We start from the raw sequence: 25,591 nt of genomic DNA on the forward strand, positions 1-25,591 counted from the left end.
AGGCAGCGGCGACTGGCGAGGCAACCGCAAAGCGAGGGGCCGGACCCGGGGAACCCCCGACGGGCGGCGGAATCCCGAGGCAGTATCGAGACCTGGCGGCAGCGTTCGGGGAGAAGGAGTCTGACCAGCTCCCACCACACCAGCCCAGTGATTGCGCCATCGAGCTAGAGCCAGGAGCGACCCTGCCTAAGCCAAAAATGTACTCCCTGTCGAGGAGGGAGATGGGAGCCCTGCGCGAGTTCATAGACAAGAACCTAGCACGGGGATTCATCCAACCCGCGAAGTCACCATTAGCGGCCCCGGTGTTATTCCGGGAGAAGAAGGACGGCTCGCTCCGTATGTGCGTAGACTACCGGGGGCTGAACGCAATCAGCACGGAGTACAAATACCCCCTCCCCCTGATGAAGGACTTGATGTCGCATCTGTCGAAGGGGAGGGTGTTCACAAAACTGGACTTGCGCGAAGCCTACTTCAGAGTTAGGATCCGCGCAAAAGATGAGTGGAAGACGGCGTTCAACACCCCGCTCGGAAGCTACCAGTTTTCCGTGATGCCGTTCGGATTAAAAGGGGCCCCGGGGGTATTTATGCAGCTAATTAATGAGGTGCTGCACGACCTACTCTACCGGGGCGTCCTGGTCTACCTGGACGACATCCTCATCTACACCGAGACCCTGGAGGAGCACGTGAGCCTGGTGCGCACGGTGCTCCAGAGACTGCTGAAGGCACAGCTGTACGCAAAGTTCTCGAAATGCGAGTTCCATCGAGAGCAACTAGACTACCTCGGCTACCGAATATCCAGCCGGGGAATTGAGATGGACCCGGCGAAAGTAAGGGATGTCCTGGGCTGGGAAGCGCCGCGAACCCGGAGGCAACTCCAAAGCTTCCTAGGGTTTGCGAACTTCTATCGTCAGTTCATCCCGAACTTCGCCCAAATCGCCCTTCCCCTAACCGACCTGCTAAAAACCAAGGGCACTGGGAAACCCCCCAAGCCCAGCATGGCACTCGCGTGGACTGCAGAATGCCAGGGGGCGTTTGAGGAACTAAAACAGCGGTTCACCGCGGAGCCGATCCTGCGCCATCCCGACCCAGACCGGCGGTTTATAATCCAAGTGGATGCATCAGACGTGGCAACGGGAGCAGTCCTGCTCCAACCCAGCCCGGAGGGAGCCATCCACCCGTGCGCCTACGCCTCCCGCAAATTCACCGAGACGGAGAGGAGGTGGATGGTGTGGGAGAAAGAGGCGTACGCGGTCAAGTGGGCGCTGGCCACGTGGAGGCATCTACTGGAGGGGGCAACTGAACCGTTCGAGGTGTGGACGGACCATAAGAACCTCGAGGCCCTGAAGACCCCGCGTAAGCTATCCCCCAAACAGGCACGGTGGTCCCAATACTTCGGAAGGTTCAGGTTCACACTGAAACACATCCCCGGGAAGCGCAACTTCTTAGCGGATGGACTGTCTCGCATGCCCCAACACGCCAGCCTACGGGAGGAGATCGTGGACTCCGTCATCCCCGCCAGCAGGCTGGCTGCAAAGGCGGTGACCCGAAGCCAGACCAAGGGGGAGCGACGGGACGCGGCGTCTGAAGTAAGGCAAGGGTTCGCGGAGGCAGCGGAGCGGGACGGTTGGCTCAAGCAGAACCGAGAGGCGCTAACCGGCCAAGAGGGGTTGTGGTGGCACGAAGGAAAGCTGTACGTGCCCGAGGGTTGCCGACGGGAGGTCATGGAGAGAGCCCACGACAGCCGGAGCGCGGGGCATTACGGCTTCGTAAAGACACTCCACTTAATCCGGCGGCAGTTTTGGTGGCCCACGCTCCGGAAGGACGTGGAGGCGTACTCGGGGGTTGCCCGGTGTGCGCAACAGCGAAAGGAGCCAAAGGCAAACCTAGAGGCCTACTCCAGCCGGTAGCGGAACCCGACGGCCCTTGGCAAGAGGTCGCCATGGACTTCATAGTGGAGCTCCCGGAGAGTAAGGGGAAGACCGCCATTTGGGTGGTCACGGACTTATTCTCCAAACAAGCGCACTTTGTAGCGTGCCGGCGAGTCCCCACGGCCGAGGGGCTGGCGAAACTGTTCGTGCAACATGTCTACCGACTCCACGGCGCACCTCGACGTATCGTCAGCGATCGGGGCGGCAACTTCATCGCGCGGTTCTGGCGGGAGTTCCTGAAGCGGGTGGGGACGAAACAAGCCCTATCCTCCGCGGCGCACCCGCAGACGGACGGAGCCACGGAACGCCTGAACGGGGGGCTCGAACAGTACCTGCGCTGCTACGTGGGGCACCAACAGGACGATTGGGCGGAGCTACTACCATTCGCGGAGGTGGCATACAACAACGCCGTCCACAAGAGCACCGGGTTCTCTCCGTTCAAAGTAGCCACCGGGAGAGAATTCGTCCCCATGCCGGAGCTGCCTCAGCCGGAATCCCAGATCAACTCCCTGGACGCCTGGTTCGCCCAAATCGACGAGACCCGGCGAGCGGCGCACGCGGCATTGCAAAGAGCCAAAGCCGACTACAAGAAGCACGCGGACCGCAAGAGGCTCCCCGAGGAAAAGTGGAAAGTGGGGGACCAGGTGTATCTGTCAACCAAAAACCTAAAGACGCACCAGGCATCGAAAAAACTCAGCCCGAGGTTTGTGGGGCCGTTCCCCATTTCGGAGATCATCAATCCGGTGACCGTCAGGCTGACGCTCCCGAAAAGCCTCGGGAAGATCCACCCGGTGTTCCATTGCAGCCTGCTAAAGTTGCACCAGCCGGGGAACGCCTGGCACAAGGCGGAGGGAGTACCACCACCCATCATGGTCGGGGGGGAGCAGCATTTCGAAATCAACCGGATACTGGACGCCCGGAGGCACAAGGGGCAGACCCAGCTCCTAGTGCAATGGAAACATTTCCCCAAGTCCCACAGCGAATGGGTGAGTAAAACCCACATAAGGGCGCCGGACCTAGTGCGGGACTTTTACAGTAAATACCCCGGGAAGCCGAAATAGGACCGAGGGGGAGTTGTCGTCAGGGGGGCGGCATGTCAGGTTCGGTCAGCACGAGGTTTCAGGGAAGCACGGGGCTGCAGGGAAGCTCGCAACCAGACCACGCGGAATCCACCGGCGGTAGCTAGCGGGGAAAAGAGGAACCGAAAGCGCCGCTAATTAACGAGCCACCTGCGGCCAGCTAAACAGGAAAACCGCAGCGGAAGCTTTTAATTACGAACTGATAACGGCGCGAGCAAGCAAGGAACGGGGCCGCAGGGCAGCGAAACAAGATCGCAACGCAGCACAGAACCCGCGGTCTGCACGTAGCAGGGAGGGGCCAACCCAGCCGGAGGGGGACTGGCAATCAAGGACAATGGACTCTGACCGACCCTGCCATCATGAACGATCAGGGGGGACATTGGGGGGCCTAATAGCCCACAGCCGCAACGCGATCACGAGGCGGGAAAAAGCGCGGGAAGGGGGGAATATAACAAGTGATGCAATTGTACCAAGCCAGTCCTGGCTTTGCTTGTGACTACTACGTTACGCATGAGTAAACCTTCTTTGTGAACCACACGTGTCACGAGAGTTTCTCTGTCGAACGGGGCAAATCTCACACATAGGATCTTATACATCCCTGGAACTTCTGTCAAACAGAACTGCATCCATAAGCATAGTTCATATTTTTTTATGTTAATAAGGAGTAATAATCTAGGCAGGTTTATCCTTTAATTAGAGGAGAAGCTTAGTTTTTAAGTAATCACAAAGTTCATTTCAGGAAGAGAGGAATGTACAGTAAATACAAAGCAAGCATAGTTATTATGTTAACCAAAGAATACAATTCCTTGTCTCATGACATACTGAAACTTAGGCAAATTTACCTTGATACCTGGAATTCCTGATTTCCCTTGTAGTCCTTGCTCACCCTTGCTGCCCTGTGAATAGACACTTTAACTAGTTAATGGAGTAACTGAAACAAATTGTTGCAGACAAATTAAATGAATAATCCATGATATATCACTGTAGTGCAACTCTTCCTCTCTAGAGCTACTCCTTTTCTGAAGTTCCCCAATCATAACGAATACAGAGTAATTTAGAGTAGTATCGTGAATTGTGGCTGTATCTGAGTGAGTGAGTGTGCTGGTGTATACAAGAGAATATAGGAACATGTTAGATAATGAAAGGGGAATGGTTGCAATTCAGTTTACAACTTCAGCTGTTTAAATTTCTTAAGTACATGGAGAAGATGCATTGAAAGACTACAGGGACTCTTGGGAGTTATGAGATCCCACGCACTGAACATGGACATAGAAGCCTCTATGCACAGACTTTTATGTTCCAAGACTTCTGCAAGAAGCACGTAGGCTTCATCTACTCAGATGTGCAAGCGCTTGCTCTCCCTTCCAATCTGAAGAAAGGACTTTTGTTTCAACTTTCGGTTAGAATGAAACAATCTTAAAAGATCTTGTACCTCCTGCACATATTTTCTTGACCTTCCCGTGTACCCAAATATTGAGTTCACCATGTTAGAGTTCAGAAGAATTTTTATACATTTGATTTTTCCCTTGTTTACTTATAATTTGGGTAAACATTTCTCAAGGCTGGTTTTTTTTTTTTTTTTAAACCAGTCAAGGCAAAGAACGTACCTTAGGCCCAGGCCCTCCAGGTAAACCTGATGATCCCTCAGGTCCAGGCAGACCCTAAGAAATAGAAATAAAAACAGACATACATAACCACTCCTCAAGATTTAATTTTAAAACTGAGAAGGATGGAAGATAACCAATACAGATGTTACAATTTCTTCTAACATTAACCCTTTTGTCTCTTATATTTGAATAATACAAATTAAAAATGGGCATATATTGCAATATGTTACTGTATTCCACCTCCATTTGCCATGTATTGTTATTTTCAATTGAACACAACAATCAATTATCACGGATTCCTTCCAAATACAAATAAATATAAGTTTTATATGTATATTATTTAGAGACTGATAATCTTAACAGCCTTCCCAAAATGTGAAGTGCTCTTTCACAGAGAATATACTTGCTTTAAAAATCAGGCATTTCTACTACTCACTAGTCCATGTTCATCAGAATTAATTCTGCCTTATACGTACATACAATTTATTCAGTAAAGTGCTAACGTCACAATGGAGAGGAGAAATAAGAGATGGATGAAGGACCAGTTGAGTAAATAGCATTGCCATAAATACTAGATTTAAACCCTGACACTGAATCAAATTAAACCACCAGGAACATTATGGATCTGAGACAGCAGTGTCTGTGCTAGATCCCACTAGATCCCCAAGGACCAAATCTGCTTAGCAGTGTAGGCAATACATTCAGAAAGTACTATTAGAAACATTTTGGAACAACATCTGACTGTGAAAATTTCCCAATCTCTCTCTAGGCGTAAAATGTACAACTGTGTCTGGGTTAAAGGTTGCAAGTGGTCTTTGAAAGCATGCAAGAATATTGTTATAGTTCCTTATAATGCATCAGAATGATGCAAGATCAGGATCAGTTGGGAAATTAAAAGAGCAGAGCAATCCAAAAATATGTTGTGTGAAATGCTGGACCAGGAAAAACGCTGAGACTTCTCCACGGTGAGCATCTTGGACTTTGGCAATTGCAATAGAAACTTGCGATTAACTCCACTAAGGCATTATTAATTCCACAAAGGAAATATAGGTCTTTGACTTTGCCTTAATCACCTGGTCAGTTTTTATGAAAACAGTCTCCTACGATGAAGATTTTTCACCATCTTAATACTTTTGAGTCATTTTTAAAGGGATGCCACTCCTTCTTAGACCAGCAATAAACAGGAAAAGTGGCAGCAACTGCAGGTTTCCTATTCAGTCCAAGAGGATGGAAGAGACTGGCAACTGGAACACTGTGCAGCACGCCCATGGCAGCCTCATCCATTAATTTTCTTTCTCCTCCACTGTTAGTGCTAGTTAAAGCTACATAGTTGTTAGTGCCTCCCAAGTACAGTACATTGAGCCATTAATTAAGGAAGGCTAAAACATAAATATTTTAATTATCACCCACAGATATAAAATATACAAATAATAAAGTAGCATATCGGATACACACTCCCTCCTTCCCTTGCTCTCTTTCTGTTTCCTTTCATGGAATCAGTGTTTACATTACATCTGCCCTAGCATTAAGTATAATGAATTCAAGCTGGCTTCCTGTCAATCAAGGTTTGCAAACCTATTTCAAACCTCTATTTGAAAATCCTGCTTTTAATTTATCAAGTGTACATGCAGTTGGTGCTTTATGTACAGCTCAAGTTCAAATTAGACATACAGGTAATCCTCACTTAACAACCGTTCATTTAACGACTGGTCCAGAGTTATGACAGCCTTGTGAAAAGTGCTTTACAACCCCCACAGTCACGTGATCGCAATTTGCAACTTTTTTACGATGGTCAGTAAGTAAATCACATGGTCATTAAGCGAATCACATGGTTAAGCAAAGTCTGGCAAAAAATGTCCATTGGGGAAGCTGGATTCACTTAATGGCCATGTGATTTTCTTAATGACCACAGTGATTTGCTTAATGACAGTTGTAAAAAAGGTAGTAAAATCAGCTCCGATTCGCTTAATGACCAAATCACTTAGCGACCTAAATTCCAGGCCCTATTGGAGTCAGATAGCAAAGACTACCTGTAATACTAAACAGTTTATCAGGAACTATATTTTTAAATTTAACAGCAAGCACAAGGTGCTCAAGTAATTTCAGGTTTTCACTGGAATCACAGGGCAATTTAACCTTTTTGTCCTAGCCACAATGCCTATGGAACATGCCCCTCTAGGATAATTTTTTTGTCCATACAAAAAGCCTGATATTAAATGTATAAATACCCCATAATATAGTTTCTAATTAACCATGTAGTGTTTAGTTTGACATAAACCAGAGGCAAACCCAACAAGAGAGAGAAGAAATTTAAGCAGACAGAACATGGATTTTTCCAAGGTTGGTTTCATTTATAGCCATAATTAATAAGCCTGGGGGGGGGGGAAACAACCCTGCATAATCCATAAAACTAAAACAAGGATCTCCACATGATCCCTACAAGATCAAGAAGGCCAATATATCTTAAGTTAGGAAAGTCCTAACGAAAGTCTTTTTTTGGGTTATAAATTCTTTGCAAATAACATTTTCTTATACAGTATGAAGCACTGACATGAAGAGCCCGTACCCTTTCAAATGCTACTAAATCACAGCTCCCATCAACCCCAGCCAGCAGAGCAAAACACAAGAGATGCTGGGAGATATAATTCAGTAACATCTGAAAGGCCCTGAGTCCCACTCATGATGTAGGAGCTTTACAAAAATAGCCAAAAATGATGCAACAAGAATGAGATAAGTTTTTAAAATACAATTTAATAAGGTATTGCCGCTTCCTTCTCCAAAACTGGAGTTACTGTTGGCAAATATATCAATAAATGACTGAAGCTGGCAACTATAAGGGGAATAATTATTCCTTAAATCTTATTTCTGATGAAATTTCCCTAATGTATTACATATGAATTGCCAACAAGATTTTCATCCATTCTTTTCTGGAACAACTACTGCAACTAACAGCAGATAAATCCCACCCTACATTCTGGCAGATTTCTCTTCAGCCACTCTAAATATTTAAATATTCCATGCATTTGAAAGTAAACTGATCACACTGGGGAAGAAGAGACTGAAAAATATTCATAATAAATGACCTGGAAAATATATTATTCAAACTGAAACTGCTCTTTCTATACATGCAGCAACCATCTTGGAGAAACCATATCCAGAAACCGTATCCACCATGTGGCAAAGCAACTCTCCTACACCAACCATTTTGTGGATGTGCCCACCACATGCTTTCAAAATCCCAAATGTGTCCTAGCCTAAAAGATTGCCTGCTCCATTTTAAGATTTTAGGAATACGTATGTAATAACTAAAAACAGTCCTGGACACCACAAAAGCAGATTTCTGTCTATAAAATTGTCATCCACATGCAAATTGCAACACAGTGACAATACTGTAGATGCTAACAGGAAGAGCACTTGGCAGGCTACATAAACGTACTTATCCCCGCTTTACATTTTATTAATGAATTTACATGCCAAACCACAACCCAGCTTAGTAAGATCCATCTTGATTTATTTCAGCGGAAGACACCTTCACTACTCCACATTCTGATCCAAAAGCATCAGGTTTGCTCAAAATCATACAGAGAAATCAGGGTGCCAGACTTGTTTAGTGGAAATTTGATTTAATAATAGCGACCTGTTTAAGAATAAGAGTTTAGGACTACATCACTAGCTCACATTCTCCCTCCCCTCCCTAAGATATTTATGGAGGTATAACATTTTACATGCACTGGCGTGGTCCTTAGGAAAGGACCTTTCCTTTCCACAGATAATGATGAACACAGAATATAAACAAACAAACATCAGGCAGAGCCTTGATACGGATGTTCCGTTCACGCCCATATTCAGATGTGAGAACTTTTCCAGAAGTGTAAAATTCATACAGCAAATTTATGCATTGTGCTTCAATAAACTGGGGGACTGTTATTATTAAAGTGGTGACAATAATTAAATTGAAATCTGAAGTTACAGATTTGTTTTTAAAATATGCATTGATTTAATGAAAATATTAAAAAAAGGCAAAAATCACTTAGTTGGTAGACTTATCACATGGACCGGAATACAAATTCAAATGGGCAGAAAAAGATGGGGACTGTAGGAAGAAGTCTCTGTTCAAACAGAGAATGAGTGGAAATTGCTACTGAAATGGCAGAGAAAAAGCTTAAATGGCAATCGAAATGACCAATCAATCTTTATGGTGGTCACCACAAAATAGAAAAGCTGGCTAGTGCAAATATAATCTTATGCCACCATAAATATCAAGAAGAGGGATAATGAAATATTTTGCAAGGGGAAAAGGGATCAAGTGAGCCCACAGTACACTTTCAATTTCCACCTGTTCATCATGGCATGAAACCTGCCACTATCTCTAGCACTAGTAATACCACTTTTTCTCCTTCATTGACTGAACTACCCAACTATTTTATAGTACTTTTGCAAATTAAACCTACAGCTGAAAAATGAAGCCTCCTCCGAAATCAGTCCCTCTTAAAAATGGATCTATGTGTATATGAAGAATTCCCATCAATTTGAAATTACATTGGTGACGTCCACCATCTGTTCAAAATTAATGTACCATACATTCTGGAAAGAGAATCCTTTTGTGGAAGCTATTAACAGGTCAGAACACAGGCGCCTCCTAGTAATAAAACATTTCAATGTGGTGGAAAGAACAATAGTTTTCAAGCTCCCTAATAACTGCGTGCCATGCGTCCTGTTAAGAGCTCACACACAACTTTTGAAAGGATCCCGAAGGCAGCAAATAGTTTCCCCCTTTTAACAAAGCATTTCACTTCAGTTTCCATGCAGCATCCAGTATGCATAATTCAGGGCAGCACATCTGGAGCACTGCACTAAAATTTCTAATATGGGCTTGTTTTAATGGAGTAATGCTCTAGTAAACCCACTGGTTTTCTTCTCTTTTGTTAAACTAGCATTTTTGTCTTTTCAAGTTCAGCAATTGTCAAAGGAGTGGAGATATTTTCCAGTTCATTTCATTCAGTCATATTGACTTCTGGCTTTTACAGTTGTCACAGTATAAAATAGACCTAGGTAGCATAATTTTCCCTGGGCCCACAACCCCTATCTCCCCTGGCATTCTGCCATACCCCCTTCAAAAAGCATGCAACAACAAAGACATACAGGCAACCCTGGTGATCCTTTTGTTCCTTCTTGTCCTGGCAGCCCATTTTCACCCTACAATAAATAAATGAACAAACAAAACAATATTTAATTTATAACAGAATACCTGGTGGCAGAAGTAGTATTTTAAAGCAAAAAAAAAAAAAAAAAGGAAATGTCTATATGTTAAGTTTACATCCTGATAAATACCTTTTCTCCTTTTATTCCTTGAACTCCAGGGATCCCAGGAATTCCCTTGGGAAAAAATAAATTAAAACATATTAAATAGAAGCACCACTGTCTTGGTCACTTAAGGCTGTTTATTCATTCTCCTTGAGAATGGAAACAATTATGCATTCATCTCCCATTGTGATATGAGACTTGAAATAGAAGTTGTAAGTGCATCTTTATGTATGAACATGTGTCCAGCTGCACATTGGTTAGAAATAGCTGCATATTGGCAGTATCACCACTGACCTCTCCTACCCCACGCCCTTTGCATGGTATATAATCTTTGAGCTGTGAATCAGCAGAGAAGATGAGTCAACATTAGAATTCTTGACTGGTTCTTCAGCATGACTCAACAGTGCACAGAGGGAGGCATCTGAAATGTCTTTAACGGAATCTTTACCCGCATACATAATTACTTTTATGAAGAATTAAACTTACATAACTATTTCAATCCCAAGTTTATAGTTCATTGAAAAACTATGCAATCACTTTGCATATAGTATCTTCAAAAGTATTTTTGAACTGATTTTAGTTATTTTCTCTCAGTGTAAAAATGTTCTTTGTGTCCACAAGAAACTAGTCTTTGTTTCTACAGAATGTCTTTGCATGAAACTTTCTCTGCTTTCTTTTTTTCTGTTTTCTTTGGGGGGTATTGTAGAATATTAAGAAAAAATGTTTCATCTCAAAAACAGCTGGACTATCTTTTATTTTTGGACTGAGATATTTTCTGGGAAACAAAAAACAATGAGGCCTTTTTTTAAAAAAAGAAAATCTAATTTCCATCCTCATTATAGCAAGGTTTGGGTTGTGACCCTTTCCTCCCACAGCACAAAAAGCATTGGCAAGAAAACACTCAGAAAAGTACTTGATGTCTCTGTTGGAAAAGCCTTACTATCTAAATGCAGTTGTGCTCTTTGGCTTGGCTTGGCTTGGCTTGGCTTGGCTTGACTTGAGTCTACAGAACTGTCCCACATTCACATTGGTTATGACTCATTTAATGACCACCAAGGCTTATGGCACCCACATTCGTTTAACTGGCAGAAATGAGTTAATCACACTATTTGCCTACCACAAGCAGAAGCTGCCTGTTTCATTTACTACTGGAAGCCGCACGAAAACCCAACCGTTCTTGCCAGGGGTGAGCATGTCATATGACTTACTTGCTAGGAGCCAATAATAGCCACATGCTGAATTTTACAAGGGAATCTACAAATTAGACCTCACTGATCGCATTATGGTTATGAGAAACAGAGGAAATAAATGTGTGCACAGTATTGTTTACAAGCATAGTTTGCCTCCATAGGCCTAATACATAGTCATTAAATTCTTACCCATACTGAAGGCAATATTTCTTTAAAGACAAAAGAGAATTTAGTTTAATTAAATTTTGTAGTATACTTGGATATAATGAAAGTGGCACCACTAGTTTCTACATTTGCAAGTGAAACACTAGGAACAAAGATTGTTCCTATCACTATCAGCTGGTGTGACTTTTGCTTGCACGCATACATTTCAAAGGCTGTACTGTTAAATATTGGCACGATGTGACTACTGTTGGAAAGACCTGCACTGCATTTAAAGCAACCAAATTTCTAATAGCAATTGGATGAAGGGAAGAATGTGACTGATAGGCACTCTTTCATATATCTGGGTCCCAAGACTGTTTGAGCAAGATTCTCCAACCACTTTGCCTGGGGTGGTAGAAGTAGAAGCCCAAGACATCTGGACTATATTGATATGGACTGACTTATAAATTTATAAATAGAAAGCTAACATAAATTGATCACTGTTAAAATTAGGTAGTCTAGTCCTATCTAGTCTTGAAGAAGGTCTATTTATGTGGTCTGTAAGAGGACACTGACTTGATGGCACATAATCAATCGATCACTCTTATCAGTCAAAAGTCCTACGTAGACAGCAATCTGGCAATCATCTTAATCTAAAAGACTTTCTGGCTACCCACTACTACATCAAAGAAAACCTATACACAGTCTCAAATGTGCAGTCTTCTGAATATTGTTTTTCATTAAGGCACTTTTACATTTTTTCATTGTTTCTGTGTTTTACAAAAAACTGTGGTTTCTTTCCTGTAATCTTTTGGTTTAAATAATGACTGATTTCTTTACTTATTTATATTTCAAATTTGTCACCGCCCATCTCACTACAGAGTGACTCTGGGCAGTTTACAGTAAAAATGTTTATGTATAGTTGGAGATATGCGGAAAAGTAGACAAGGCCCATTTTATTTATTTATTTATTTATTTATTTATTTATTTATTATTTTTCAATAAATATGTATTTTTAAGTAGAGCTGTGTCATAATATTTTGTTAGACTTCAAGCGGACAGAGAATTCTTATTATAGTTCCTTTTTAAGCCTGCCTCAAGATAGTTGCAGAATTATTAGCAATCCTATGTTCAGTTTCAGCTTAAAAATAAGGCATTTCCACCAAAAATCTGTGCTCAAAAGTAGCCTCCACTTTGACTCTTCTCATGGTAACTCCACATGATAGTTCCCTGTTGCTGACATCTACATTTTTATGAGCAAAATTAGAGAGGGAAGAATCACTCAGCATCTGGATGGATGTTATTAAAGGAAAACCCATTTATTTTCCCTTCAAAATTAAATTTCCTTGTTACATAACATTTCTTCCTTGATACACAGAAAGCTGGCAGGAGAACGACCAGAGTGCAGAACATCTGGCAAAGGTTACAGCTGAAAATTTTAAATCAGAGCAAGGCTCTGCGAGACACTCAGAGTTCCAGGAAGAAAGGTCATTCTAAAGTAGGTAGTACTTTCTTCCTCTAAAACCATGTGGAGTAAGTGATTCTAGCAAAGGTTGGATATTTGATCAAACACTGGCAAACAATTATCAAGTTTTTTTAAAGCCTTTTGTTTTAGAATAACAAATACAAAATACTTCAGCATAGTTATGAAAATGTTGCTTAATTTCAAAAGTTAATTAATTCTTCATATGAATGAATTAACAATGTCCATTGTAACCCAAGTGGACTTCTGCTTCTGAACAAAATTTTTTCACTTTTCTAAAGCAGATTCAAGATGTTTGTGGAGTGGTTGGGAAACAAAAGGGTGACACTTATTCTAGTGGTAAATCTCATTCAAAGAGTAGACAAATACTCTTGGATTGGCCTATTATAATTTTTAAAAAGGAAGATATTAAAATAGAGTCAGGTTTAGTAGCATTTTTGCAAAGTAGATAGATCGGTTCATTTCAGGCCACTAATGAATTTTTGTGTGCTATTTTGAGATGCCTTCAACTACAACTGAGATAAATGGTAGAGGTTCTATTTTGTAACCCACTATCCTGCTTTGTTTGTAAAAGCTACTACCTACATGTATCATTCTTGGCTATATGAATATCTGGCAGTCATGATAACATAATATCTGGTCAAGCAGATCAGGCTGCCAAATGATACTTACTGTTCTACACTAGATTTGTGGAAAGAAATGTTCCACCATTAGCTCAACATTGCAGTGACACTTGAAGAAAAGCTATCTGAATCTTCAAATCTGAAGTATTAGAAATGTTATGTTCTATTATCTCTGCTTCCAGGATTTGATTAATGTCTCAAACAATAGATGCAGATGTCAACATCCCTGCCTTTCTAACACACAAGGATTACAAATTGATATACTTAAAATAGAGCTCACATTTGAAAAGCAGCTCTATAGAAGGCCTCATACAAGTTCTCTTAAAGAGCAGATAGCTCTCTAAATCAAGGTCTAAAAAGCATGTGCCTCCTACTTGGTGGGATATCAGTAATAGTATTGGCCTGCAAGGCAGACTCTAGACTAAAAATCCTAGCTTGGATTTAATAGCATGAACATGCTTGGAGTAAAACTGCACTTTGGGTGAGCTTGTGGCACACTGACCAAAATGTATGAAAAACAAATGCTGCATGTGCGAAAGCCTCAAGTGATCAAACCCATGATGGCTGGTGGAGGTCAATACCTATACTATCAATACATATACCTATAGGCCCATCAATCAATAGGCCATCAATACTGATAGGTCCATCAGAGAGAAAGAAAAAGAAAGACGTGCATAAGTTATGTGACTATGAAACTAAGAGAAAGAGGAAGGATTTAATAGATCTAAATGAAGATGGTTTGATCTTGTGATGTGAAACAGATGAATACATTCAGTGTGTAGTAAACCCTTCATACAGATGTGGTCTGCATTCACTACCAAACCTATGAGATGCCCCTCGCCCATACATGTGAACAACTTAAAGTGTCCCTATAAGAAAACGTTCACAGCAAGATGAATTGACCGAGTGGTGACAAGGGGAAGAATCAGTCAGGAACCAGTGATTCAGTAAACCCAATTTTTTTATATTCATTGATTACATCAGGAGATAGTATAGCTAGCATCTTGACCTTGTAGGAAGGGCTAAATTATAAGGTCGTCACCCAGATGGGTTTATCAATAACATTCCAACATCATGCTGTAATTTCCACTGTGTCTGCCTTTTCCTTTGTCTTGTCCTTGAAATGTAGTAGGCCAAGGGTATATAACTGTGGTTCTGCTTTTGCTCAGGGCTGCTCAGCAAATTGCCAAAGCTTTGCTAGCAGCCTGGTGTACACTGTTTTTGTTTGCATGCTTAATACATTTATGTTGTATCTTCAAAGTGGTTTGGTTGCTTTAGGTGAGCCAGGCTTTGGCCACAATAATTGGTGCCATGATTTGGATTGGAAGGATGTGAGGGGAGGCAGTCAATCTCTTGCAGCGCACTCCTGCCACTTGGCAGGCTTGCACTTTCTGATGCTTTCCTTTTCCTCTCCGATCCTGAATCCATTTGAAGATACACTTGGGGAAATTTTAATTCAGCCAGGGAATTGTTTCTGGGGGTTGGTTGATTGAAGCACCGCAAGAGGCTCTACAAAGGTGAGCCCAGGGTGGGTGTGAAGCAGATCCAGGGGTAGAAATTCTGCAAATGCAAGTTAGGAATCTGTCTGACTCAGCAAAAAAAGTGAGTGACGGACAGGGGAATTGGGCTTGGAATCTGTTGTCTGATTCAGCCAAAAGGCTTATGGGAAATTTTCCAAGTCTCTGTTAGTATATGGAACCAGTGTGTTTTCTGTTTGTAAGGATTTGTCTGTGTTTATGTGTAGGTCAAGGGAAGGAAGTAGGTAGTAAGGCAAGGATATGCCTTCCATGGAGAAACTTTGGAGATGATTCAGAATCTGCAGTTGTTCCAGACTGTTAGTAGGATTATCCCACCACTGCAAGATAACTTCAGTGATTACCAATAAGCTTCCAAGCTACATTTAAAATGCTGTTCACCATCTAAAAGCCTTATATGGTGTAGCACCAGGTTACATCAGGCATCATCCATCCATTTTGGGCATCTTGAGGAGACAAAAGTCCCGCCTTCCTGGGAATACAAATGGTCTGGGCTAGGTGCAAGGCCTTCTTTGTAGTGGCTCCTATACTCTGGAATGTGCTTCTTTTGGAGGTACATCATGTGTCCTCCCTGCTTGCATTTCACAAAGCAGTAAAGACATGCATCATGAATTGAGCCCTAGCCGATTAATTTTAACTAGTTTGTCTAATTTTATGTTTTCTTTGTTTTCTTAGATTTTTATTGTCCAGCCTTTCTGCTTTAAGATATACCACCCAGAATTTCATGATTGAGAGAGTTTAAAAATATTACAAATGAATAATCTAAATAAATAATAAGGAATGCTTGTAGTGACATGAGAAATATGTTGGTTGCAAATATGAATGCTCGTGTACTTCGGTTTGCTGATGATGCTGTGTTATCGGTTGACAACCCAAGTAAAGTGTAGAGTGATTTTTAGATCCTCTATAGATCCTCCATGAGGAGGATCACTTTGAAAATCAGTGTGTCAAAGACCAAGGTGATTGTCAAATCCCTGATGGTTATTTTGTTGTGGGGTTTTTTTATGGCTTGTTTTTTTTCTGGATGTGTATGGTTCTTTTTTTCTATGTGATTGTTTCCTATCCTTGGATGTAAGCTGCCCCGAGTTGTCTGGGAGTCACACAGCCTCCAAATCTAATGAAATAAATTTTAAAAATGGTGAAAAACAAGAGCAAGGATATGAATTTGTATACTTAATAGCGTATTTACTAAATATGGGGAAATGGATAGAGAAATAAACAAATGCTATCAGAAAGGTATTGAGTAATTAATATGTATTTTCTTGTAAGGAATGAATGTTTGTTGAAAAGGTGAAAAGTGGCTGCAAAGGAGTGTCCTTCTGCTGACTTTATTATCTGGAAGTGAGAGCTAGGTATGTCAGGAGAAACAGAAAACTGTATGTCAGGGAAAACAAAATACAGCGTCAAGAAAGAATGGGAGACAAATTCAAACAATTGGACAGTAAATTCACACAGGAAATTAAACATGAAATATAATGTTCCAATATAATGTTTCTAAATAATGAAAACTGCTGGCTTATTCAATTTAATCTGAATTATATAACATCTAATTTTTGCAAGCATTGCATTAACTGAAATGATAAAGAATGTCTGTCTCTGATCAAACACTAACTCAAAGCAGATTATTCATACAATGGTTAAATCACTGAGGAAAATAGAACGTTTGGACACCATACAAATGGGAAAAGTGCCACTCTCTGGGAGTGTAATAAAAGTTGTATGGAGTATTTCATGAATCATTGGCTTTGGGAAAGACAGACTTTGGGGAAGTCCTTTGCAGAATTAACTGGGTATATCCTCCCATGGCATATGAGTGAAGAATTTTAATCTGCATCCAATTCTCTCTCCTGCTTTAGAAAAATGGTTTTCTGCAAAATATGCTTTCTAGAATATGTGAAAATGATAATCAAAGCAGCATAGGGTGGGACTATTGAAAAGCTATTCGAAAATCACAGAGACTAAAGTAACTGATATAATGTTGATGGTCCCTCCAAGAAGGAACAATGGAGATATGGAGCAGAAAAATGGAAGAGTCCAGGAAAATATGGAACATGGGCTCAGCTGGCAGAGTTTAGAAGCAAGAATACTGGCAAGTTAGAATTTTGAAGAACTTGGGACTATGGTAAAAAATATGTACTTCAAAGGATCAGAGATGTTTGGGTCAAAATTCTTTAGTTCCTGACAGAAATCAATTATTATCATTATCATTATTATCATTATTATTTGATCTCACAATGAAAATAGGAAGCACTACATAGTTATATTGGTCAGGCTGAAACTCAGACACCTCATTTGCACATACTACTGAGTTATTTAAATATAAGCTTGTTTTCCTTATGAACATCTAAATCGTGTCCTTCTTCAAGATGTGTTCGAAGAAACTAGAAATGTTTAAATCAGTTCTTAAAATGTCAAATCAAAAAAAATATTTGCCTGCTGTAAAAACTCAATCCAAATGGAATGCATTGAATGCATTAAAAACATTTTGGAAGGCAAAGTATACTTGAAAAGAATCCAAAAGAGTACATGTTTTACAAAAGGGAATCAAATTATGTAATGCAAGCTATTTATTTATTTATTTAATCTCATCTCTATCCACTTACTGAGAACCAAATATATGAGAGAGAAAAAATGAGACTATAAAAAAGAATGAATGCCTTTGTAAAATATCCCAAGATACAAGTAGTTCAAAGCTTTAAACATCTTTTAAAGCAACTTCCTTGACAAATGTTATAGTAGTACTACCAGATTTGGGCTGCAAAAATTCTGGATGGCCACTAGATGAAAAAAGAGAGAATTTTCACATCTCTTTTCTGTTCTACTGGCTAACTGGACTTGAGTCCAGATCTTCTAAGACCTTGGGATGAGTTGGACAGCACAGAATCACAGAATGTAAGGGTTGGAAAGGACCTTAGACTTATAGTTATAAAACTGCTCATTTAGAAAAAACAGTAGCACCCTAGCCAATTCAGTAACCAGTTACTTGTCTACAGGGGATAATTTGAAGGACATTAAAAACTCTGTTTCCTAATAACCAATACCCTTTCTAAATAAAATCAGTGAGAATTTTAAATTCCCATAATCCCATTTTACTGGAGTTGTGGCAAAACAATGAAACGATTCCTCTACATTTTCCTTTAAAAAAAAAAAAAGCTTTGAGTATTGGGATTATGAGCTCATGGTTGCCGCAATATTAAAGAAAATTCTGATTTCCTAACTACTGAACATTATCTTTATAATAAAATCTAACCCACTGTCTTCAAAATAAATCCCCTGTACTTTTTAGAAACTCAGTAGAAACTTCTTCCAACTTTACAATTGATCAAATATTTCAAGATTTATCTGCTGAGGCTTCCAGTGTGAGTCATGGCTTGTTCGTTGAGATGACAACTGCTGTGTAGAACGAAAGACCGGAGAGTAGACCAGTCCTTCTACTTTCTCCAGAGAAGGAGAGATCAGGAGTTCACCCATGAACTGAAGGGCAGCTCCTTGTGAGGAGTCTGTAAAACAGCAGTCTCCCATGGGTTTGAGCCCCAGGAGCTGAGGGAGGTGACATCTCTGCTCTCAGCAGTGGCAGAGCCTTTCATAAGGACACAAAGCCAGGCAAACTCACTTTCTAATCACTTTTGGAAATGTTCAATTTAACCACTTTATGGATATTAGAGACCTTCAAAACAGCAAGTTTAATTTGACGCTTGGTGAGTTTTACCCTCTTCTTCAAATTTAAGCAGTTTTAAATAGTCTCAGAAATTTAAAATAATATACAACTGGCAAAAAGCAGGAAAAAAAAGATTTTGATTTAAGAAAGTTTTAAACAGATTGGGAGACCAGAGAAATTTGGAATATTGGTTATTTTTGCTGTAAGATTTGAAAAACAAGTATTTAATTAAATAATATACTCATGAGAAATGACTGAAATGGAACTAAATCTATATTAGGAACTGAGGCTTGATGAAGGTTGCAAATGGACACTAGAGGGAACCAAAGGACCAGGCAGAAAAAAGTTAAAATGGCTAAGCTGGCTGTATCTCTTTCTTATTTTAAAGAGTTTTTTACATGGACTGAAATATTAATAACTAATATCACAGAAAGGATAGAGAATTCAATGGATAAACTTTAGAGGACAATGAGAAAATGTTTAAAAAAACTTTTACCTGACATAAACATTATAGAGTTTGAAGGCATGGAAGACAGCAAAATTGAGATTACCAAAATGGGAATACAAAAGCCAAATCAAGAAAAGGATCTGGATCTGGAACAGCTCCGATAAGAAATCTTGGACAAGGCCTCTTTATGGGATTTACAAAGTAGGTTGGTGAAAGCTTTGAAGACTTTTTTAAATACCAAAGAGTGATGAAAGATCTAATCCTGCAATGCCATAAGAAGGGTTTAAAGGTCAAGATTGTACAGAGCAAAAATAAAGGAATATAAAGTTGGACTATTTGACCAGGGATAAACTATTTGTTTGATATATCTGGTAATTCCTAATGGACTTTTTGCTAAACCAAGACTGATAAGATGGTGATTTCTGGATTGTGTATAATGAAAAGTTAGGCTATGGGGAGAAGAGTTTTTTTTATTTGTAACTTTAAAAGAAAGTGAAAAGTTAGTATATTAGCTTACGTTCAGCATGATGAAGGTTGGAACCCACTTCTTTATTGCTGTCGTTTTTTCTTTTCTCTTTTTTCTTTTTTCTTTTTTGAATTTTTATTGTTCTTTTTTCTTTTAGTTTGTATTAGTTTTTACTACGTTTATTAAAAACTAATAACATTATTTTTAAAAAATAATTATCTGTTGAAGGTCCCTACAGTCAGATTGTTATTTATGTCTTTTTTCAGTAAGCATAGAATTTTCTTCTTATTGACTGAATTCTTGAAGACAAAGTGTGTCCTCAAGACTGCCTTTAATCATACCTAAAAACAGCATTTCCATATATTTGGTATACTTGTTAATCTGGTGTTTTTGTTTCCAATTTTTCCTCTTCACTGTATGTTGCTTAATACAGGTATACTCCTAAAACATAATCAGAAATACTTTAAATAATCCAGTAATATTCTGTAAGCCAGTTTTTCCCAATCTTGCCTCAGCCAAAGGGGTTTGACAACTCCTACACCTACCAACAGACTGGGAAAGCTGCCTTCAGATAATGAGGTTTCCCACATAGAAGTTCTAGGCAGGTTAAGCCCGACAGCATCTGCAGGCCTGAGTCTTATAGCTCTCACCACTCACTTTTGGGGACAGATGGAGATGCAGGTCTTACTGCTGGTTGCTGGTACTTGTCTGTGAGGTTTTTTTGCAGATAAAGTCACTGAGATTCACTCCAAGCTGGATTCTACTCAGGCAGGATCTGGTAAAATAACCTTGAATGGCTTGCAAGACTATCTGGGATTCTTCTGAGTTTATGGAGACCAAGGATGTAGACAGGGACTTCAATGGTAAGAGGTCTGTCACCTGTACATTTCACCCATGCTCCACCTGGCTTATTCATGTGGCCTGGAGGGGCAGGTATAGCTGGATTTGAGAGGTGATTAGTGCTTCTTTAAGGAAAGGGGGTGGTCCTGGCCATTTTAAAGGAGGCGTTATTGTGCCCCTTCCCTTGAGTAAGCCATTTCTCGATCCAGCTGCTTTGGACAACTATTGGTTGATTTCCATCCTTCCTTTTTTACAAAAGGTTTTGAAGAAAGTGGTAGGACTCTGATTATACAGGATCCTAGAGGGAATGGATTTTCTGAATCCTTTGCAGTTAGAATTTGGGGCTGGGCACTGGATATCTTAGTGGATGATTTGTTGAGCTTGGGTAAAGGAAATGCCCCTCTCTTGGTCCTACCAGACCTCTCAATGGTCCTCAATATCATTGACCGTGGTAACCTTCTGGACTGCTGCCAAGGATTGGGGCTTGGAGGCCCCGTTCTGCAATTGTTCCTAAGCAAATGGTTCCAATCAATAGGTGTGGAAGAAGCACTGTCATGGCTATGATGGCTCCAGAGCTCATCTGGCTTCCCCATCCTGTTTAATACCTATGTGAAATCACTATGGGCAATCATCCTATTACATTCACAGATAGTGACTGTTTGGATATGCATATTTAGTGGGTATACATATTTAGTGTTTTATAAGTACACACAATAGCAAATTAATTATTCATGAATGAATCACTTTTAACATAGATCCATTTTAGACAAAATGGAAAATGATGGATTGATTGTGAGCTTGTTACTAACCCTAGTTAAATTTTTGCTGTCACAAAAAAATGTTTTGTTTAAGACTGGAATGAAAACTCCCAGTCACTTCTTAGAGAAGAAAGGTGGATGTGGGAATGTAAATTCAGGTAGAAAAAAGCCATGGTTTTTACTTACATTAGAAATAATCTTTAAACACAATGAAGACAATACAGCAGTGTTTTTGGAAGGTGAAATTATTACCAGGTTGCCTTTCACAATTTATATACCATCTTTATTTCATGATCAAAAGTGACTAATATGTAATAAAACACAAACCATTTTAAAAAACTGAAAGATCACTGTCGGTAAAGACTCTGGAAAATGTAGAACATAGTTTATTTATAGGATATAGAAATGATTTTCCTGGAACCAAATATGGCTGAAGTCAGCCCAATGAACTAAAATGCAGACAGTGGTCCAGGCAAGTTCTTCAAGCGTGTCTTACCAGCCGTGACTTTTGGCTATAGAAAGGTATCGATGTTTCGACTGATCCAGTTTTCTCCTTCCTTACTGTACTCTAGTTCCTGACCAAGCAGGTTACTACATGATAACTTCTTTGAAATTCATTCATATAAATAATTGCGAATACTTAATCCTTCACAAAATATTTCATTTTAGAGCTGATTCTATTCATCTTCTCTCTACTGGCTTTATTCAGATGGTGTTTTAGATTTCTTTTTTAAGTTCTGTACAGTGGAACCTCGAGTTACGAATTTAATCCATTCCGTGACTCTGATTGCAACTCGAATTGGTCGCAACACGAGGCAAATTTTCCCATAAGGTTCAATGTAATTACCATTAATCCATTCTGGCATGGAGGACAGGGAGGCAGCTATTGCTTGGAGGGAGAGTCGGGGGTGGAAAAATGGCCGCGGACCACGTGTCAGGGGCGGAAAAATGGCCACGGACCACGTGTCAGGGGCGGAAAATGGCCGCGGGTCCAGTTCATAACTCGAGGTGGTTTGCAACACCAGGTAAATTTTCCCATAAGGTTCAATGTAATTACCGTTAATCCATTCTGGCATGGAGGACAGGGAGGCGGCTATTGCTTGGAGGGAGAGTCGGGGGTGGAAAAATGGCCGTGGACCACGTGTCAGGGGCGGAAAAATGGCCACGGACCACGTGTCAGGGGCGGAAAAATGGCCGCGGACCACGTGTCAGGGGCGGAAAAATGGCCGCGGACCACGTGTCAGGGGCGGAAAATGGCCGCGGGTCCAGTTCGTAACTCGAGGTGGTTCGCAACACGAGGTAAATTTTTGGGGCCGGAGCTGGTCGTATCTCGAAAAATTCGTAAGGAGGGGCGTTCGTAACTAGAGGTACCACTGTATTTGATTTTTAATTTTTTTAGATCTGAACAGTCCAGAAAATGGTACATCACTTCACAACATATCTAGCAGAAATCGTTAATTAAAAAGTAAAACCAGTAGTCATTTCCAAAGCTCTTATACACTGTTTATCCAACCTAATATTTCTGAGGTCATTCATGCTGTCATACTCCTAATTTGAAACACAGATTCAGATTTTTTTACCATGCATAGAAAGAGTTATGTATGTATACAGGTACAATCACTTCCCCCAAGTCCTGCTATTCAGCCTTATTGTGGTGAACACAGTGAAAAATGAATTGAATCAACTACATTTTGACGTCTTAGGCATCAGTGAATTGAAATGGACTGGAATTGGACACTTGCAATCAGAGGAACATACTGCTTACTACTCAGGACATGAAAAACAAAGAAGGAACAGCACTGTTTTCATAGTCAGGGTATAGCAAACTGTGAACAGTCAATGTCACAATATCAGTTAGACTTTGTAAACAACCCTTTAACATAACAGGTATCCAAATTTATGTCCAACCACTTATGCAGAAGAAGAGGAGACGGATGAGTTTTATGGTCATGTTCAATCTGAAATCAACAGAACATGCAAGCACAATGCAGTGCTAATGGTTGGAGACTGAAATGCCAAAGCTGCAAACAGTAAGGACTACTTGGCCTAGGAAACAGAAATTAAGCAGAATAACGTTTCTGCCATTTCTTTATTGCTAACGCATTCTTCAAACAGCAAAAACAACACCTGTATACATGGACATCACCAGATAGAATATACAGAAATTAAACTGACTATATTTTTGATACAAGGACGTGGAACTCAGTTATAACAGCGAAGATGTGGCCATGGGTTAACTGTGGAATTGCTCATGTGTAAATTTCAAGTCAAACTAAAACAAGAACAAAGCCAACCATCTTCCATGAAATTATCTTGGGAATATACATTCCATTTTCAAGAATATCAAGAATTGCTTTGAAGTTCTGAACATCACTGATAGAGAACCAGAGGAACTGTGGGATGAAATCTGCGAAGTTGATAAGAAGGAATGTAAAAAGAAACTGCAAGAGACCAAGAAATTAAAGAACAGACAGTGGTATTGCCAAGAAAACCAAGAAAGCCAAAAATCTCAGGTTCCCATTTAACCAAGAAGTTCAGAGAGCTGTTTAAAAGGTAAGAAGCAATAATACAATAATGTCTGTAACGATGTTAAAATGGAAACAGGCATAGAAAAACAAAGAAAATCTTCCAAAAGATCTCTGAATTCAGAAAGAGGTTCAACATCAAATTGGTATACTAAATGACACCAAAAGACAAATAGTAACCAATTTAAAGACCAAAGATGGAAGGAATATATTGAAAGTCAGTACAGAAGAGATATCAACATTCAAGAAGATATTCCCTATTTACAAGAACCTCTAGTACTAGAACATGAAATTAGATTGGCAGTCCAGTCATTACCAAGTCAGAAAGCTATAGGAATTGATGGAATATCTACAAAAATATGGCAAGCAATAGAAGAAGAGTCAGTCAAGGCTCTAACCAAACTATGCCAGCAAATCCTGAGAATAACACAGTGGCCAACAGACTGGAAGAGGTCAACCCACATATCAAAAGCAAAACAAGGAAACTTAATAAAGTATGCAAACTACTGCACAATATTCCTAATCACATACGCTAGCAAAATAATTCATAGGATCATTCAATCCAGAACCCAGAGCATTTCCTATGGAAAATGAAATTCTAGATGTTCAAGCTGATTTTGGAAAAGACTGAAGAACAAGAGATGATATTGCTGATGCACACTAGGTAATTGAAAACGGCAAATACCATAAAGAAGTCAATATGTCCTTTATTGATTATATCAAGGTCTTTAATTTTATTATGCATGTCTTTAGGAAATATGCTTAGGAATATCCTTAGGAAAATGGGAATCCCAGTACATCTCATTGTCCTCATGCAAAACCTAGACAAAGGGCAGGAAGCCACAGCCCAGATGGAATATGGCAAAACCGACTGGCTCCAGGTCACAAAGCAGCTAGACAAGGGTATATATTCTCTCATTTGTTCAACCTACAGTATATGCTGAATAAATATTAAGGGAGGCGAGACTGGGGGAAGATGACTGGGTTTTAAAATTAGAGGAAGAAATATCAGTAATGTGCACTAGGCTGATGTCACTACTCTGATAGCTAAAAATGCAAATTATTTGCAAGCTCCAGTAATAGAAGTCAAGGAACGTATAGTGAAAATATTAGACCACAGTTAAATATAAAGAGGACCAAATTAATGATAACAGGTACAGCAATCAGCCTTGGAACTGACAATGAAAATACTGAAGTAGTAGGTAGCTTCTGCCTTTTAGCATTAACCCTACATAGTAAAGGAATCAGAAGTCAAAAAATAAGCCATAGACTAGCACTTGGCAGAATAGCAATGAAGGCCTTGGAAAAGGTATTCAGATGCTGTGACATGTCTATATCTACAAAGATCAGAATCGTGCAAGCAATGTTTTCCTATGACACTTTATGAAAGGAGAAAGATGGATTTTGAAGATGCAAGACAGAAAGAGTATTGTATTGTCGAAGGCTTTCACGGCCGGCATACGATGGCTGGTGTGGGTCTTCCGGGCTGTGTGGCCGTGTTCTTGAAGTTCTGTTTCCTAACGTTTCGCCAGCACCTGCGACCGGCATCTTCAGAGTGCAGGAGCACAGACAGGAGCAGTTCTCTCTGTGCCCAGTGAACATGCTAATCAACCCCAGCAGCCACTCATTAACAACTCAATAGAAAAAACCCTGCCTAACCCCCAGGAAGATACACACATATTTTGACACCAAAACAAGCAGCCAATCGTTAACCCAACCCCCCCCCCCCACACCCTTCAGGCACCCTCGTTGATCTCTATAAATACCCACAACAGGGTCACATCATCCTGGGCACAGAGAGAACTGCTCCTGTCTGTGCTCCTGCACTCTGAAGATGCCGGTCACAGGTGCTGGCGAAACGTTAGGAAACAGAACTTCAAGAACACAGCCACACAGCCCGGAAGACCCACACCAGCCAGAAAGAGTATTGATACTTTTGAACATTAGTGCTGGAGAAAACTCTTGACGATACCAGAGCTAGTCAGGCACACAGAAAAATGGAT

General features: G+C 40.6%; 1 protein-coding gene across 1 annotated transcript in view; it reads right to left on the reverse strand.

The window, feature by feature from the left end:
- COL21A1 (collagen type XXI alpha 1 chain) overlaps positions 1 to 25,591 on the reverse strand; it is a 117,230-nt gene that overhangs the window by 20,064 nt on the left and 71,575 nt on the right. Inside the window, exons 19-22 of the mRNA XM_088137181.1 lie at positions 9,946 to 9,990; positions 9,757 to 9,810; positions 4,615 to 4,668; positions 3,850 to 3,903 (exon numbers count right to left, since the gene is read on the reverse strand). Coding sequence (XP_087993307.1) covers positions 3,850 to 3,903; positions 4,615 to 4,668; positions 9,757 to 9,810; positions 9,946 to 9,990 — 207 coding nt within the window. The remainder of the gene's footprint in view (positions 1 to 3,849; positions 3,904 to 4,614; positions 4,669 to 9,756; positions 9,811 to 9,945; positions 9,991 to 25,591) is intronic.

Source organism: Python bivittatus, unplaced genomic scaffold, assembly GCF_059951505.1.
Source record: "Python bivittatus isolate LINGU-HERP-01145 unplaced genomic scaffold, Pbiv_v1 ctg000020_np1212, whole genome shotgun sequence".
In the NCBI taxonomy this organism is placed as follows: domain Eukaryota; kingdom Metazoa; phylum Chordata; class Lepidosauria; order Squamata; family Pythonidae; genus Python; species Python bivittatus.